General features: G+C 39.8%; 1 protein-coding gene and 1 pseudogene across 4 annotated transcripts in view; one reads left to right on the forward strand and one right to left on the reverse strand.

Moving 5' to 3' along the window:
- The window catches only part of PARD3B (par-3 family cell polarity regulator beta), a 996466-nt gene that overhangs the window by 547136 nt on the left and 430940 nt on the right, over window positions 1–18390 (forward strand). For all 4 annotated transcript variants that reach the window (XM_044913701.1, XM_044913703.1, XM_021703002.2 and 1 more), the window contains exons 8-10: window positions 697–1055; window positions 3791–3930; window positions 5482–5610. In XM_044913701.1, the coding sequence (XP_044769636.1) occupies window positions 697–1055; window positions 3791–3930; window positions 5482–5610 (628 nt within the window). The remainder of the gene's footprint in view (window positions 1–696; window positions 1056–3790; window positions 3931–5481; window positions 5611–18390) is intronic.
- LOC110592375 lies at window positions 13876–14585 on the reverse strand (annotated as a pseudogene).

The raw sequence follows: 18390 nt of genomic DNA on the forward strand, positions 1-18390 counted from the left end.
GAGGAAAAAAACCCAAGTGCTAAGACAAAAAAGTAAAAAATACAGGTACTCTATAATAGAATAAAGGGAGGGTATATATTGGATTGATAATTCACTATGACATTGGGCACAGCCAACACACCAGATATTGTCATGAGGAAGTGTTGGTGTCGGAATTGAAATGCTGGAATACAACCCATTTTAGAGAGGACCTGTACTTTAAAACAAAGCCCTAAAAGGGAACTAACTGATATTCTGATCAATACTACAAAAGGATTTTTTCCATCCGAAATTAAAGTTTGCTTTTATACTTACTTTAGTAATGACTTCTGGATGGATTTTCAGATTTAGAAATACTGTAAAAAACTGTGGGTCATTGGACGAGTTAGCTAATCACTCTGAGCCTCAGTTTCCTCATTTTGCAAAATAAGAGTGAATCGTACTGACCTAAAATGAAATGAGAAGATTGAGGAAGTTGTTAAAAAATTCAAGGAGAGAATTCTGCGAGTCACTAATGCATGTGGAGCCCAGTGTCAGGGAGCCTGGTGGGCAAGTCATAAGTGGTAATTTGTATCTAGTTTGCAGTCATCCTGGTGGTAACAGTGACAGTTTTCCTCATGCTTATGCTACTGTGCTGTTCCTGATGCCACGATGAGGGGCGCTTTAGTGGCGTGCTAGAACATGCTATTGTTACATATTTACTGACTCTCTTTGAAGGGCTCAAGATGTCTTCCGTCAGGCGATGAAATCTCCCAGCGTGCTCCTCCATGTGCTTCCACCTCAAAACCGTGAACAGTACGAAAAATCAGTCATTGGACCACTTAACATTTTTGGTAACAATGATGGTGTTTTGAGAACAAAGCTGCCGCCTCCTGTCCACGGGATATCAGGAATAAAAAGCATAAATCTCACAGGAACAGGTAGTCCTGAAGAAGATGCATTGACCTCTCTGCAACAAAGCAAGAGCCCCCGGGTGCCAAGACTGGGTAGAAAGCCATCCTCTCCCTCACTCTCCCCTCTCATGGGGTTTGGCAGCAAGAAGAATGCAAAGAAAATTAAGATTGACCTAAAGAAAGGTAATTATTAAATTATGCTTAATAGCATTCTATTATTGTAACATGTAAAATTGGTTAAGAGAAACGCATTAAGGCTAATTTCGTTAATTCTCCCTTCACTTAATTGTATCAAAGAATAGATTTAAGTAGGTAACAACTCTCTTGAAATTGTACTACTTTCTTATTCTTTTCTTCTGGAGAGTATAGATTATTTGAAACAAAAAAAAATGATAAAGACATGTTGGGAAATGGAAAGAACCATTGCAAACTTGAGAGAAACACAGTACTAAAGAAGCACTGAAATTCATTTGAACCCTATTTTGAGCAAGATTAGTGATTTTTGTAGCACCCTTTAGGTCAAGTCCAAAAAGCACGTATATGTTTCTAGTTGTCTAAGCCAGTTTTAAACCGGCAAAACATTTAGTCCTCAAAAAGCAAACATGTGATAATTATAATTGATAATTATTATATATAATTATATAATTGAAATTTCGCTAATTCAACATTGCAAGCAATTTTTCAAAACATACTTAATTGCAAAAGCATGTATAACCTTGTCTTCATCTTTTCCAATTTTCTATACATTTCAAACCCAGATCAATGAGACTAGGACATGTGTGTACATGCATATTTATGCAATATTATACATACATAAGCCTTCGTGTACTTCTGTGCTTTTGTTTATTTGTAACCTCCTGATAATCCCTTCCCCCACTTCAACCTTCTGCACTCTGACGTGATCTTCAAGACTTGAATTTTTGTCTGAATTAATACAGAATTTAATGATCACAAGGTAGTTTTAAAATGCTTATGAACATATATAAAAAACAAGTAACATGCATCTTTAATTAGAGTATAGTGGTTATTCTGAAAGATCCTCTGGTCAGAGTTTTCTCCCCCTTAAGAATTCTGTACTGACTAGGAGACACAAATTCACCTGTGTGCTTAAAAATTAGGCTTTTTTTTTTCTTTTGAAATATTTATTTATTTATTTGAGAGAGTGAGTGAGCATGCTCATGTTCGTGCACAAGCAGGGGGAGGGGCAGAGGGAGAGAGAGAGAATCTATAAGCAGACTCCCCACTGAGCACAGAGCCTGATGTGGGGCTCGATCCCAGGTCCCTGAGATCATGCCCTGAGCTCACTTAACCAACTGAGCCACCCACGCACCCCTAGGCTTTTTATGTAAATGTATCAGTTATATTTTTTGTACAAATTATCCAGCTACCTATAAGACATGGGGTTGAGTGCTTTGAGGATAGATAAATCAGACACAGAAGGTAACCTTAAGAATGCATCAGAAAGGGGGCGGCCTGGGTGGCTCAGTTGTTTGGGTGTCTGACTCTTGATTTCAGCTCAGGTCATGGTCTCGGGGTTGTGGGGTGGGACCTTGCATCAGACTCCACGCTCAGCGGGGAGTTTGCTTGGGATTCTCTCTCTCTCCCTCTCCCGCTGCCCCCCCCCCCCCCCTCTCTCTCTCAAAATAAGTAAATCTTAAAAAAAAAAAATCCATCAGAAAGCCTTGAATGCAAAAATAAAGAATATGCCATCACAGCTGTACTTTGGGAAGATTAATCTGACAGCAAAAAGGTGTACCAAAGAAGAGATCAAACAACAAAGGATCAGTAAAGGATACGTTGCATCTGTCTAAATATAATATGTATGCCTTGCCTGCTGACTAGATATAGGAAGAGAGAGAGAGGAGTTGCAGGTGGCTGGTTCAATGGAGATACAATTACTAAAAATTAGAATTTTTTGTAGATGAGTATATGTGAAAAGACCAGGATCTGAATTGGAGAAGGAGATTCATAGTGAAGTTTGAAATGCTGGTAAAAGTGTGTGCATGGTCCTAACAAGGAAGCTGACACCAGAGAGATTAGGGCCAAAGAGATTTAGGTGTCATCCATAGGAAGATGGCAGTTGGAGCCAGGAGCTGGCCAAGGCAGAGAATCTAGAGAACAAATTGTTCTAGGGCAGATCCTTGGGGAATATCTTTGTTCATGTGGGAGAACAGTGAGTAGGAGAAGAGTGGTAGACATGATGTGATCAGAGAGTTAAGAAAATAATCAGAAAATAAAGACATGAAAACCAAAGAAGGGGCCATTAATTTCACGAGAACAATTGGAGAGAAGTGTCAAAGCTAGTGAAAGGGACAGATCAGAAGAGGAAAAATTAGTGGATGTGGTCATGGGTAGGTCATTGGTGGTGGAAGACTGAAGAAGTAAGATTGAAGTAAGGATTCTTTAGGGCAGAGATCTTTGAGCATACCTTCAGATAAAGGGAAAACCACACACCAGGAGAGAGAGAGAGATACTGAGATGCAGGAGAGTGGGACAGCAAGAGTGAGGGAGGGAGCAAGGGAATGTAGCACAGGAGGAAATTGAGGCCCAGGTCAGGGGAGCTGCAGGGTGGCTAGCTGAGTGAGTGCCTGACAAAACTCATGTCAGATGGCCTTTGGCTGCTCATGGTTTACCGAGAAATCAATCTCCTGGGTTTATGGATAACATGTGGCATTTCTTCTGGGGCCTCAATAAACGAAAGTATTACACATCTGCATTGGGCCCTAAATTCACTTTGAAACCATCATGGCCTGTCAGGAACTATAATCTGTATTTGCAACCAGAACAACTGAAGTGAATATAAAATATTTGCTGGAATGTAAATATTTTACTTACTCTACATTAGTCTAAATTAGGTAGACTTGACTGTAAGGTTTCTATTTAAGGTGATCATGTATTTTCCTGGTCTTACACACTAGGCCCTGAAGGACTGGGTTTCACTGTGGTTACCAGAGATTCTTCCATACATGGGCCTGGTCCCATTTTTGTAAAAAACATTTTACCAAAGGGAGCAGCAATAAAAGATGGCCGCCTACAATCAGGGGACAGAATTTTGGAGGTAAGAATTGGAATTAATATCTTCAATAAAATATCCTTGGTATTTAAATAACTATGTTAATATTTATATTTTGAATATAATATATTGAAGATTATCACTTGTAGACAAGATAAGGACTTTAATTATAAAAAAAAAACGTTAATGGGAAGTCTAACTTCTAAGTTCCCCATAAGGCCAGCAATATAAGGACAAGTAACACTGCAAACTTTTCCCTGTCTTCTCTGTCTTACTTCCACCTCTTAGGGTCCCTGTGGAATTTGGATCAAATCTAGGAATTCATCATAAATGCAGTTAGGGCTAAGAATTTCAGAGTGATAGCCAAACTCTGGTAACAGTTTCTTTTTTTTTTTTTTTTTTAAAGATTTTTTTTTTTATTTATTTATTTGACAGAGAGAGACACAGCGAGAGAGGGAATACAAGCAGGGGGAATAGGAGAGGGAGAAGCAGGCTTCCCGCGAAGCAGGGAACCCGATGCGGGGCTCGATCCCAGGACCCTGGGACCATGACCTGAGCCGAAGGCAGACGCTTAACGACTGAGCCACCCAGGCGCCCCTGGTAACAGTTTCTTTAAACTTCTCATAGGGCTGGGCCTGTCTGTCTCAGGTTGATCTATGCCTATAAAGAAGTATTTGGAACTACCCAAAGTGAGAGGGTTTTCCCCACATGTATTTTTGTTTGGTAGCATTGTCTTCTTGGCTAAATATATATTATCAACTTACTTTTCAAGAAATCTTCCTCACTGAAACTGGCTGGTACTATTTAACTTTCTCATGGCATGGAAGCAACACTATACATTTTTATATAATTCTAGATTATGGAAGAGGATTATGAAATGACTAATACAGCTCCAAATTATAATTTCTAATCTATGATAACCAGGAGACTATAACTTTCTAAACATGAAGAACACCGTTTAATTATAACAAAAGACTTTGGCTGCCAAAGGAATTTGCCACGTGATTATGGTCCATTTTTTGTTTTTTTGTGTTAGGCAGAAAATGTTGCCAGTTCAGCATCTGAAATCCACTTCTTTTTAAGGAGTTATTTTCTGCTGTCAGTGTGATGTCCCCCTCATAAGAATGTGGCATCTTAGGAGAAACTGCTGATACTTATTACTAGCGATCTGAAATGATCTAGCACCACAATAATGATGCCCAGTGTAGTACTGGTCCTTTGAACATAGTTGGTTTCAACTATGTTGTGTTCAGTTTTCATCTTCTCAGAGCTTTATTCGTTGTAGGAGCCCACTTGCTACTTACTTTGAGCAACCAATTAGCATAGAAAGAAGATGGAGAGAGGGCGCCTGGGTGGCTCAGTTGGTTAAGCGACTGCCTTCGGCTCAGGTCATGATCCTGGAGTCCCGGGATCGAGTCCCGCATCAGGCTCCCTGCTCGGCAGGGAGCCTGCTTCTCCCTCTGACCCTCCCCCTTCTTATGTGCTCTCTGTCTCTCTCATTCTCTCTGTCTCAAATAAATAAATAAAATCTTAAAAAAAAAAAAAAAAAAGAAGATGGAGAGTGTTGTAATCTGTTCGTATGATGGCGTCTGTTAGGTAAATGGCAGAGATGTCACTGGCCGAACTCAGGAAGAGCTTGTGGCCATGCTGAGGAGCACCAAGCAAGGAGAGACCGCGTCGCTGGTCGTCGCCCGTCAAGAAGGAACCTTTCTTCCCCGAGAGCTGGTAATGTTCAGGTCACAGTCTCACTGAATCGTCAATGCAGGGTTTTTAATACACTCAGTGAATTCATAGTAGCTGAGAGATGAGTTCTAAGGCACAGGTTTCGTTTGTAACAAGAACTGAATCACACTAGGAGGTTTTTTTGGGTCCCATTTGGGGGTTGTCATGGCTTTACGGTCTTAATGCGGTGAGTTGGACATACGCCACCAGTGCTTCCGGGATACAGATTCAAGCACCCTTTTAAGGAAGCCATTTAACAATATTCAACTAACAAAATATACTTTGAGTGTTATGCTATATGTTAGCTTTATGCAAAACACAGTCAGCAAAAATGGTCGTTCACCACCTTAATGCAGTTTGCAGTCTAAAAGGAAATAAAATATAACCAAGTCTTCACAATGGTGATGAAGGGGATGCAAAAGAACTGCAGGGTGCTATAGGAACATGTCACAAGGGCATTTAACCCAGTCATGAGGGCCGGGAATGGTACCCTGAGGAAGAGAGTTTCGAAAGTCTTGTGAAAATGTATGTTCTTGGACCTGCTAACTGTACTTCTAGTAATCTGTCCTAAACTGATCATCAAAGATGTGGAAAAAATTCATGTACACTGACTTTCTTTTTCTCGAGTCCTATTTATTTTAGTGATCTATTGGGAGCTGTACAACTGTAAGGTATTAGTTAGATAAATAACTAGATAGCTCTCCAATGAAATGTAATAGTTACTTAAAATGGTCTTGGGGATGAACTGATAATAACATGAGAAAAAGGTTCATAGAGCATTAAGAAAAAAAGTAGTGCATAAAATGATATAGGCAGCGTGATCAGATTACATTAAAATATCTTAAAAACAAACAAAGAACCGGCAGGAGATGCACCCAGAAGGTTGGGATTATGAGACATTTTAATTTTCTCATTTTTAAAATAATGAACACCTATTATTTTATTACTGACATGTATTTAAGAAGGCTATAGAAAAATTCAAAGGACTTTTATGGCTAATAACAAAAGGGATTTTTAATTACCCCTTTTTAAAAATTTTATTTCTTTTGCATCTACATAAGAAATGACAAAGGTTCATATAGGTAATAAGGTAGGTACTCCAGAGTTAGATCGTCAGAACCAGTGATGGTTAGGTGAGAAAACTGACTGCAGTTAGCTTGAAAAAGAGAACGTTTAGGACACATTTTTATTGCTATCAAGTAATAAGGAGTTTTTGTATGGATCAAAAAAGTAGACTTAATATATTTCTTCAGGTAGTTTCTATCCATTAGTGTACTTATGTATTAATCTGACTAACAATTTACTAAGTACAGGCTGTGCACTAAGTTGGAGGTTCTGGGGATACAAAAATAATTAAGACTCATTTCCTGCCCTCCTTGAGCTGGTACCAGAACAAATATTTGGAAGTGATAATGTTACAAGTTACAATAGTTTCTAACTGTTGGAGCTGTCCAAGAAGAAAACGGGCAACTTAGAATGTTGGAACAGAGCCAACCTCACCATCTGTCCGAGATGCTCTAGAAAAAATTCTCCCATTGATAAGGTGATAAGACTAGATAAATTCTAAGATAACTACTGTAAGCCTAATATTCTGTTATCTATGCTTATATTCATGTTTGAATATACAACCTTCCTGAAACACTTCTCTCATTTATTAATGCTCCAATCCTGACCAAAGGATCCCCTTCCCACCACGTTTCTGGTCCTTCCTTCTCCTTCCCATCATCTTGTCCATTTTTCCCCTTGCCCTATTGAATGCTCTGGGAAGATCTGCAGTAAAACAGGGAAGAGAAGAAGATTAGGTGGTATGAGCTGTAAAGACTATACTCCTCGCCTGCTTTCCTCCACTTGACTCCTCCATTGCCAGCCATTTTGGAAGGCAGAATCTTGAATTTCCTTCTCATTTTCTCACTAAAGCTCTTTACTCTTCCTAAAAAGAAATGCTGCAGAAACTTAGAGTCCAGATTTTTTTTCCTAAAATGCAGATGGATTTTTCTTTCAATCCTTTATTTATCCAAACACCTTGGTCCTTCTCTACAGGGGTCACAGTGAGAAGAAATAATTAGAAAGAGGCAGCATGTACATAAGACAGGAAGCCCTTCACTTTTTGTCCAACTTTTCGGTTGCTAAAGATAAAACTCTTAGAAAACTTTGGAGGAACTATGTGCTTGTGTCAGGGATAGGAGAACAAGGAAAGAAGTTTTTGTGTCTTTAATTTTATTTTATTATGTTAAGCACCATACATTGCATCATTAGTTTTTGATGTAGTGTTCCATGATTCGTTGTTTGCTTATAACACCCAGTGCTCCATGCAGTACGTGCCCTCTTTAATACCCATCACCAGGCTAACTCATCTACTCACCCCCCTCCCCTCTAGAACCCTCAGTTTGCTTCTCAGAGTCCATAGTTTCTCATGGTTCATCTCCCCCTACGATTTCCCCCCCTTCATTTTTCCCTTCCTACTATCTTCTTTTTTTTTTTTTAACATATAATGTATGATTTGTTTCAGAAGTACAGGTCTGTGATTCAACAGTCTTACACAATTCACAGTGCTCACCATAGCACATACCCTCCCCAATGTCTATCACCCAGCCACCCCATCCCTCCCACCCCCCACCACTCCAGCAACCCTCAGTTTGTTTCCTGAGATTAAGAATAAGGAAAGAAGTTTTGACTGTGTATTCTGTTGAACTATGGTCCTGGAATGAGTGAAACCCTGCCTAGAAACAGAAACATTCCATGGGTGCCTGGGTGGCTCAATCAGTTAAGCGTCTCCCTTCAGCTCAGGTCATGATCCCAGGATCCTGGGATTGAGCTGCTATGGGGGGCTCCCTGCTCAGCAGGAAGTCTGTTTCTCCCTCTCCCTGTGCCCGCTGCGCCCCACCCCACCTCCCCCGCCACCCCGGCTTGTGCGAGTGCTCTTCTCTCTCTCTCAAATAAATAAAATCTTACAAAAAAAAAAAAAAGGAAGAGAAAGGAACATTCTAGCCAACAAAAGAACCTAATAACAGAGCTCCAGCTGAGAACTCATATACCCTCATGAGGCCTCAGTTTCCCGTCTAATAGTTTTTTTTACCCCTTTCCCTGTGTCTTCTAGAATTCGTGTGTGTGTGTGTGTGTGTGTGTGTGTCTTCTAGAATTCTTAACTTCACTGCTATTCCTGTTCTAGAAGCTCCCCCCCCGCCTCGCCCCCGGGTAAGGGGGAGAGGGATGTGACTTTACCCTGGTTGAAATTCTGAATGCATTCTCAATCACAGACAGTTGCAGCTGGAAGTTAATGAATGTAAAAATAGAATTTTCAAAGTAAAGGGGGCTGAAAGAATCAGTATGTCCAAATCTAATTTGCAGATGAGAAAAGAGGTTCAGTGTGGTGAAGTAACCTGTTGATGGGCCTGCGTTGCTCAGGAACTGGAGGCATCGGTTTCTTAACGCTTTGCGCATTATCTCTGGAGTTCAACTCTGGAAGTTCCGCATCACACAATGTTTCTGTGTGATCTAGAGCAGCTCACAAAATCATTCTAAGGCTCATTTGACTCATCTTTATCATAAGATTGTTGCGAAGAGGGGCGCCTGGGTGGCTCAGTCGTTAAGCGTCTGCCTTCGGCTCAGGTCATGATCCCGGGGTCCTGGGATCGAGCCCCGCATTGGGCTCCCTGCTCAGCGGGAAGCCTGCTTCTCCCTCTCCCACTCCCCCTGCTTGTGTTCCCTCTCTCACTGTCTCTCTCTGTCAAATAAATAAATAAAATCTTTAAAAAAAAAAAAAAGATCGTTGCAAAGATTAAAAGAGATCATATATGCAAAGCTCTTGGCATAGTTCCTGGCCAGTTGTAAGTTCTCAATATATGTCACCTATAATTATTCTAGTACCTTGCCACCTCTGTAGTATTAAATACAATAAAAGCACAGTACTAAACTTCAGATACCTTGTAGGGAAAATAGATCTATTCAGGCTTGCCTGGGACTGACTAACCATTATTTTGACCACTGATTTTTTAATTATTATTTTAAAATACATACTGGTGTCCAAAATACTGAATTACAAAATAGAGAAAAAATTTTTTTTGGTTTGAAACTAAATCCATAAGTCAGGCAGCTTGTGTGTATTAGTTCACTCTCATTTAGTAGAATTTAGTGAAATTTGATTTCTATCCCAAAAAGTGACATCATAGGCCAAGCCCCCCAGGGAGCATATTAAATTAATTGTGCAACTGTGAGATTATGAGTGCCAATAAATTATTTGTTCTCATTGTTTTTAGTTTTATACCAAATTTGGAAGTCATGTGGTTAGTATCCCTTCTCCTAGAATTCTCTGGCAAACAGTCTAGACTCTTTAAAAAACATTTGACTTCTAATTATCTAAATATGTGGAATATTCTTTGTAACCACAGCAAAGCAAGGCCTTTGAGGATTACAAGCACCGAAGTAATGTGGACCCAGAATCCTTGTTTTGAGGAAATATGGACTAGTCTTCTTTGTCCAGCCCAAATGCCTTCCTTGAGTGCTAAGTGGCAAGAACCATACAGGAAGTTTAAAGAGAGGTCACGTTTGGCACGCACAGCACTGTTTCTCTGTGAATCACTTCATAGGGTGACATGCACAGGACTATTTGAAAGAACAGAAAGAAGAACAGTGTGCTATGTGACGCACTCTGTATTTTTCTTTCAAAAAAAATGAAGGTGTCACCACTTTGGTCTCTCCTCCCTTATCGTGACTGAGGCACACACTTAACTTCCATTGAAAATCTGGCAGGATGAAGGAAGGACAGCACTTCCTGCTTTTGTCTTGTTCTATCTCCTTTGAAGAAAACAAACCGTGTTTATTGTTTTCCTGTTCTGAGAAACTGTCCTCTCCCTTCTCTCAAGCCTTGCTGTTTCAGGAGCTGGATCCCCTCTGAATGGCACTGCTCTGCCTGGTTTCCGACAGTTAAATCTTCCTTACTTCCTCCTTATCTTCTCTCCTTGTAAAGTCTTAACACTTAGAGCCCAGGGAGCATGTGGTCAGCAGTGATACAGGAAGTCCCAATATAGGATGGTCTTTCTCGGATGTGACCCTCTGTCATTGCAGAGGCCTGAGCACCCATTTCCTGGTTATTTCTCCTGACCTGCCATGGGAGGGCTGGGCTGACTTCTTTCCATGTCCTTCCTCCCGAGCAACTGGTTAGTATCACAAATGCAGCAGTGCATTTAGCCAACCTTCGTTCCATCGGCGGCAGGCTGGGATGAACATCAAATGAGAGGAATTCATGTACTAGCATCACAACTGTTTAAGCTCTTTCTAGTATCTTTACCAAAGGAACTGTGTTTCAAAGGCAATCTTTCCAGAATCCCAAGCTGGAAGACGCTTTGATGTCTTCACCCCCTGACTGGGTGAGAGTTTATTAAAGAGGTGTTCACATAAGGAACGTTTTTGCAAAAGGGACTTTGAGGTTAGTGTTGGTAATAGAATCCCAAGGTGAAAGTGCTGTGTCTGCGTCTGCACTTGAAATGAACACTGTGCTCCGTAATCAGCGCTTTGTTTGGCGCGTGTTCTGTGAGAGACACGCTCTACGACTTCTCTCCCATCCCTGGCACCCCAAATTCTTGTGTTCTTATGCAAAGTGTCAGTTTAGGAAAGATCATGAAAAACTAAAGGTTTCCTATTGATGTGCTGCCTTTATTTTTTTGAGAGTTTCAGAGCAAGAGCAAGCGAGAGAGACTGTGTTGTTTGTCATGTAGGTGCATATACGTGCGCACATGTGTGTCTTCTTTCATTTACTGGGAGAAACAAACATGGTGCCATTCCTTTGTTAACCTCTTTAATGTTTCATGTTCTGACCTGCTGCCTTATCTTTAAATTATCCTGCAAATCACAGCAACCCCTGGTGGGTAAAGCAAGCTGAGAACATTTCAAATGTATTTATAATTTCTACCTGCCAAGTTTGCCTGTATTAAATGCCGGCCTCTGCAAGTGGGATTAACTATATTTCAAGCAAGCAAGTTGCCGCTGCCTGGCATGACTGAGATCCAAAAGCTAGCCAGCCATGTTTGTCATGCCGATGTGACTTTCACTTAAGAATATTGCTTTCGCTGAGGAAAAAAAAAAAAATGCTCCCCACACATATGTGTGTGGATGCTCCCCGAATAGCTGCTGAGCTTAGTGTGGTCCAGGACCACCATATTTACCAATCCCTGTGACTGCCTTTGCAAAGGACATGTGGCTCCTGTTCCTTTACTGTTTATCTTCTTAGGAAGTGAAAAATTCATACCTTCAAATGTCAAATTATTTAATATCATAAATCATGCAAGAATTTTCATTTGAAATCTTAGATGAACCTCATTTAACTGATATATTATTTTATTCCCTTTGGCTATTAGATTCAAATGATTCCATGCTTAATTAACCAAGGTACTTAAGGAAGAATGAATATTACAGCAGCTATTTGTGGATCAGTAGCAGAAATTGAAGGATGATTTCAGAATGATTTGTCTACCTAAACCAAAGTGCAGGAGTTACGTTTTGGAATTTAAATAATTATTCAGAAATCAAAACGCAGCTATATTTTATGAATTCTCCAAATAACACAGTTCTTGTGACTTAAGATGGAATCCTTGCTAAAATATAGTCTCCATTTCTCCTTCTCTCTACCATATTTTTCCCCATTTAGTAGCAATTCCATTCAAGCAGTATTCATCTAATCCTAGTCAAGGTTCTGCAACATGAACTTTAGAGATGAATAAGATGTGTTCGTGTCCTCAAGGAGCTTCTAGCCTATAAAGAAGAGTATGAGTTGGTCAAATTATTCAATGAAGTGTTATGGGGCTTCAAAGTTGGGGGACCAAGAAAACCTTTAAGATCATGATAGTGTTTGAGAAAGGTCTTGATCTTGATTGAGTAGGATTTCAAAATGCAGAGATACAGGGGGGAAGGAAACAGCATCTTCAAGTACTCTGAGATTAGAAAACATAAAACACATCAGGAAGATAGTAGGCAGCCCAACTCGATGGCTTACTGAGCAAGGGCTAACATGAGAAATAGTGTTGTTTGGAATAAATTGGAAGAGGTGAAAAGACGTTCAGATACCTGCTAAGAGCTTATTGTATTTGGCTATAATGTAATCATTAGGAGCCTGGGATCTGGGATCAGTCAGACCTGGGTTGAATCCTGGCTCTACCACCTATTGGCTGAATGGTCTTGATTAAGTCACTTTCCTGAGCTACCACCCCCACCCACAGCCCTGTTCCTCACCTCTAACTCAGGGATCAGAGTATTATCTACCTAAGAGACTGTCAGCATTAGAGATGTGTATAAAGTACTTAGAATAGGGCACATAGAATGTGAATCCTTGTTTTGCAATCTTACTCAACCTCTCTGTGTCTCAGTTTCCTCATTTGTCAAATGAGGATAATAGCACCTATCTTGTAGGGTTGTGAGAATTAGCTGAGCACAGATGCTGCTACACAGTGAGTGTCAAATAATATTATCTTCTGTTGTTATTTCCTGTGCCTGGTGCACACTGTATGTTCAGTAAGTATTTGTTGACTGAATAAATGAAAGCTACACATTATTAAAGCAGATGATATAGAAGGCTGGAAAGGGTATTGCTAAAGGCACTGTGGCTCCTACTTTATGTCTGATCTGTATCTAATGCATTATCCTTCCTGATACAATTACTTTAAACCAAATAAAAATAATATGCATAGATTTCCTCAAATTTCAGAGCATTAGCAATCTCTCGTTATCACTACACAAGACAGTGGGGATAGGGATAGTACTGAGAGAATGTAAATCAGGGGCACCTGGGTGTGTCGGTGGATTAAGCATCCAGCTCTTGATTTCCACTCAGGTTATGATCTCAGGATTAGGAGATTGAGTCCCGCATCAGGCTCATATGCTGGGTATGGAGGCTCCTTAAGATTCTCTCCCTTTCCTTCCTTCTCTCCCCCCCCTAAACAAAAGTCTAGAATATAAATGACAATTTAGGTAGTTTAAATTATCTGAATACATTTGCATAATCTAGTTGTACAGTTTACTTGTAAAGACATAGACAAACAATAAGTATCATTGCCTAATATTTTAAAATATTATTTCTTAAAATATTAAAAGTATTTTCAAGTATTTTTTTTAGAAAAAGACTGAAAAGATTTAATAATCAACTCCCAAATTTTATGCTTATTTTTCCAATCTCTGTCAGTTTCCTGACATAGCTAATAACATAAGCAGGTAAATCTTTTCAGTAAATTGAGCACTTGGAGACTCAAGCAAAAACCCAAGTCAAGACTCAAATGTCTTGAGGAACTCTGGCAAGTTACATATATCCCATGTTGCTCTTGGTTTCCCATCTCTTCTTTGCTTCAAACCCCCATGCAAGTTTCTTCTTTTTTCGGGCAACCTGTGAATTTTCAGCATCCTTTTTGGCTTTTACAAAGTTGTGGCAGGCAACCATCTTGGCAATTTTTACACCAAGCTCTCTAGCTGGTTGCTGAGTTCCTCAGCCTTCTTAGTGTTCCACTCTTCCACAGCCTGGTCTATGCTCTTTTCAAGGCCCGACTTGTCAATTTTTTTCTTTTAACAGGGGGGTCAAACCTATTGTTGAATCCAAAATACTGAGTAAGCTCCTTCCACTGGGTTTCACTTGAGGTCTGTTCACTATGAGAATCTTCTTCATTCTTCAATTTACCTTTCCTGGAGTGTTTTCTTTTTTTCCCTCTGATTCCTGAAGTTGAGGTTTTCTGTTCAGAATGTTTTTTATGCAATTCTTGAAATTTATGCTACATATTTAAGGGAATTCCAGAGGGGCATTCTTCATATGCACTTACATTTGCCTCTACTCCAGGCTTTGGTCCCTCAGTTGGGAAATCTGAGATCTCTGTTTCTGTAATGGCCCCATCTTCTTTATATTCCTGTAAGTTAAGTCCAGAGTTCTCTAATGGGGCTTCATCTTCAGAATTCAACTCAATATCACTTTCATTTAGGCCAGGAGGTAGCAACCCACTCCACATCTTTTCTTCTGTCAGGAGCCAGCTGCCCGGCAGCCATCTTAAGACCCTGCCAACCTGAAGTATTTTTTTAAGTGCTTCAATCTCAGTTGAAGTGGCTCTCAAAGTGTGGTCTCGGATCAGCAGAATACCATTACCTCAAAATTTGTCACACGTGCAAATTCTCAGGCTCCTTTCAGACCTGAAGAATCAGAAACTCTAGGGTTAGAGCTAAAGATATATTTTTAACAAGACCTCCAGGTACTTCTGATGCTTACTCAAGTTTGAGAACCATTGGAATAGTGGTTTTGTTATAAAGGGCATAAAGGCCTATAGGATAACTTAGTCACTATACCTGACTAATGCCAATAACCAAATTTTCAACTTTTTCTATTCTGCAACAATTTTTTGCTCTGGAAGAAATATCCTGTGAAAATTTGAAGACCAATTGAGTTGCGTCTCTGGTCATGTGCCTCTCATTTTGGCAAAGGGCCAGTGCTGAGCACAATCCAGTTACTCAACTCAATTACTCCTGATTCATTTAGGCAAACTCAATTGTACTTGACTTTTTCAGGCCCGACTCGATTGTGCTTTTAAATTCCCACACTCAATTTGATTGTGCTCAAAATTTGTTGTATGCCACCTTGTAACTTGTAGATTTAAGCACATACCAAAGAGAGGTGCTTCTAGGGCAGTTTTGAAGATTGGGTTATTGGTATTTGTTGGCACTTACACCTCTGTCCCTTTTCCCTTCCTCTCTGTCCCCAAGATGGGATGCTATAGGGTGAGATATGCTCCATTGGCCCCTTACATGGACCATATTTTACCCCCCCCCCCCAATCCTGCTATGGTTGAACTCATGGCAAAGATTTCAAAGATCCTAAGAAGATGATCCTCATTTACTGTCACAAAGCAACTATGTTTAGCTATTCCTATCTTAAAAATGGGGAAAATGAGACACGGAGACATTTCCCCTTACCAAACTTTACATTGTTTGTCAAAATCAGGATTTTTTTTTTTAAGATTTCTACCTCACTGGGCTGCGCATCACACCTTCTTTCAGTTGTGCTGTGTACTAAGTGACTAAGTCCTTCTTCTTTGCCAAGTTTTTTAATGCATTCAATAACCCACAAGGCCGAGGGATTCGTAGTCATTTGCTACTCCCTGGGAAGTACTTATACCTGAAGGAATTTTACTGAACCCTTGTCAGCAAAATCTAGTCTTGATAAAATAGATGATGATAAATGCTCTGGTTCAGCATTATTAAAACAGATGGAGGAAGTGCTGGTCATTTTGCCTGGTTGTATGGCTTCCAGGTGTCAGAATGAAAATAATGACTTTTATCACAAGACTGGTTTTGTTGGGAGATTGGAAGGTAGTGGAAGAAGAAGTGTTCTATGCTGAAAAGAAGCTCTCACGAAATTTCAGAGCACTGGGGCCTAGTTACATTCTCCTGCAGTGTTAAGGCTGAGGGCCATGAGATTCGGCTGTCCTCTTGTGGTACAAGACGTATGTCTTATTAGTGGCCACTGTGGCCATGATTAGGCTTCTGGAGTTTCGATTAAAAAGAAGAATTTTCTAAACATACATGTTTAAACAGCTCAGAAAAAGCAAGATTGTAACCAACCACAGATTATATCCTTCTTATTATCCACGTTAGCCAAATGTTTCCAATAATTCATGCCAGTGTTGATAGGGAGCAGCTGGGTAAGAAGGTGGTTACGAAACTCGGGGGATGACCTTGATTTGCTTAATTACCTCTCGGCCTGTGATCAGTAAGTTTGCTAAGGCACATTTGGTGTAAGATAAGGAAATGCGTTCATTTTGTAACGGATATTTAAAGATTGGGGGGGGGGAGAAGTATAGCCTTAATTGATCGTGGTTAGCTAAATACCGCAGTCGTGAAACTGCCACTACGGTCCATCTCATTTTGAAAGTGTACTTAAAGGTTTGAATATGTTTCATCTGCCTGTTTTTCAGGAAAATGTGTGATCTTTATCATTAAACAGTATCAGCTTAGGATTGCTACTTCTTTTTTTTTTTCTCTTCCTCCTAAGGGCTGATAAAACAGATAGACACTTAAATCACAATCTGTTGCCACTTACTCTTCCCATGCCCCATCCCCAAAGATTCTCTGGGCAATGACTTTTCAATATGTTCTCATTATTTTTAATGAGTGTGCAGAACATATGACGCATAATGCACGAATAGATAGGTGCCCTTGTACTGAACTTGTCAGATGTAATAAAACGTTGAAGGAGTTAAAATGCGTTTTTCTTTAAGATATTATAATTATTTAAATTAAGATGCTCAAGTACAAATCACATGCTCTTCAGTTCCTGTTGCTGCCTAAATGAAGCCCCACCACTATCCCAGGTCTCTCTTTAAAAAGAATGTTTAATCACAAACATTAAAAAGACAAAAGAACATTTAATATTGTTATGTCTCTTTAAGTTTACCCTTCTTTAAGTCTGCCCTGATGGCAGGATATTCAATTATAAACGAGTTCAATTATGTTTCCTGGCCACTTATTGAGTTATGTGAAGGAATTTTATCACCTAGTCTTTCCGTAATTAATTCTTTGCATTTCTTAGAGGCTTAACGACCAAAGGAAGGATTGTTTAACGGCTTGATATGTTGTTTCAGTTTTCCCACCTTTCCTCGTTCTCTCCTTTTCCTTCCTCTCTTCTTTCTTCTGACCTATCATCCTGCCTTTCTAGAAGCAAATAACACTCAGTATGGTATCTTTCTATTACAGAATATATTTCTGCATTATGTTTCTACATTAAAATGCCCGGTGGTGGTGATGAGGAAGATAATGGTACATTACATTAACTTACATTAAAATGCCAGGTGGTGATGAAGATGGAGGTAATGGTAGGAGAATGGAGAAAAATATCCCCAAGAACAACAAAGCCTCCCCTTGATGGTCATTATTTCATAAATATTGGAGTCTGTGGCTCCTGGGATATGGAACTGTTGACCTTATCACCCTGCAGGGGAGTTATAGACTTTCAGCGTAACTTGAAAGAGCTCACCTTCTCCCTCTTCTCCTTCCCGGAAGCTACATATTTCATCTGTAGACCCTTGACTTCTCACTGGAGGGGAAAAACACACAGAAACAAACAAGCAAAAAACAAAAAACAAACTCCAAAATGGCAAAACACACAAAAAAAACCCAACCAAAACATCTTACCTGTTACTTGCTTGCATTCCATCTCCCTGAGACCAAATATTTGTCTTCTTTGATACTCAGAGACTGGTATCCAGGAGAATTGTCAGCCCTCTACTGCCCTCTATTTCTGGGTCCATACTGATGATGAAAGGACTCAATTGTTCAGCAAATACTGAACACCTATTCCCAGTTTAGCTGATCAGATATTTAGTAAACATTTATTTGTGCTAGAGTTGCGCCACATACTGTGTACTCTAAAATGTATTAAGACATGATCCCTGAACTCCAAGAACTTATAGACAATGCTGAGTGTCATTAGAGACACAAAAAATATGGCACACTACCTTCTGTGGGGAAGGCGGTTGGGAGGGGAAGAGTTGTACACATATTTTTTTTTAGTTGCACAAATTGAAGGAATAAGCTAAGAGGTTAATAGTGAACCAGAAGTTATATAAAATGAAGCAATCAATAACGACTTTAAAATTATGAAAAATTTCATTAATGAGATGGGATTCTGTTTGGGCCATGGATAGATTCAAAGAAGCAAGGAAAGTAGGAAGTCCAGGGATATGGAAAAGCATGAGCCAATGGCAGGAAGGAAGACTGAGGAAAAGGGAGGAGTAGAGGAGAGGAACATTTTGGTCATAGTGATAA

The sequence above is a fragment of the Neomonachus schauinslandi genome, chromosome 3 (assembly GCF_002201575.2).
Source record: "Neomonachus schauinslandi chromosome 3, ASM220157v2, whole genome shotgun sequence".
In the NCBI taxonomy this organism is placed as follows: Eukaryota; Metazoa; Chordata; class Mammalia; order Carnivora; family Phocidae; genus Neomonachus; species Neomonachus schauinslandi.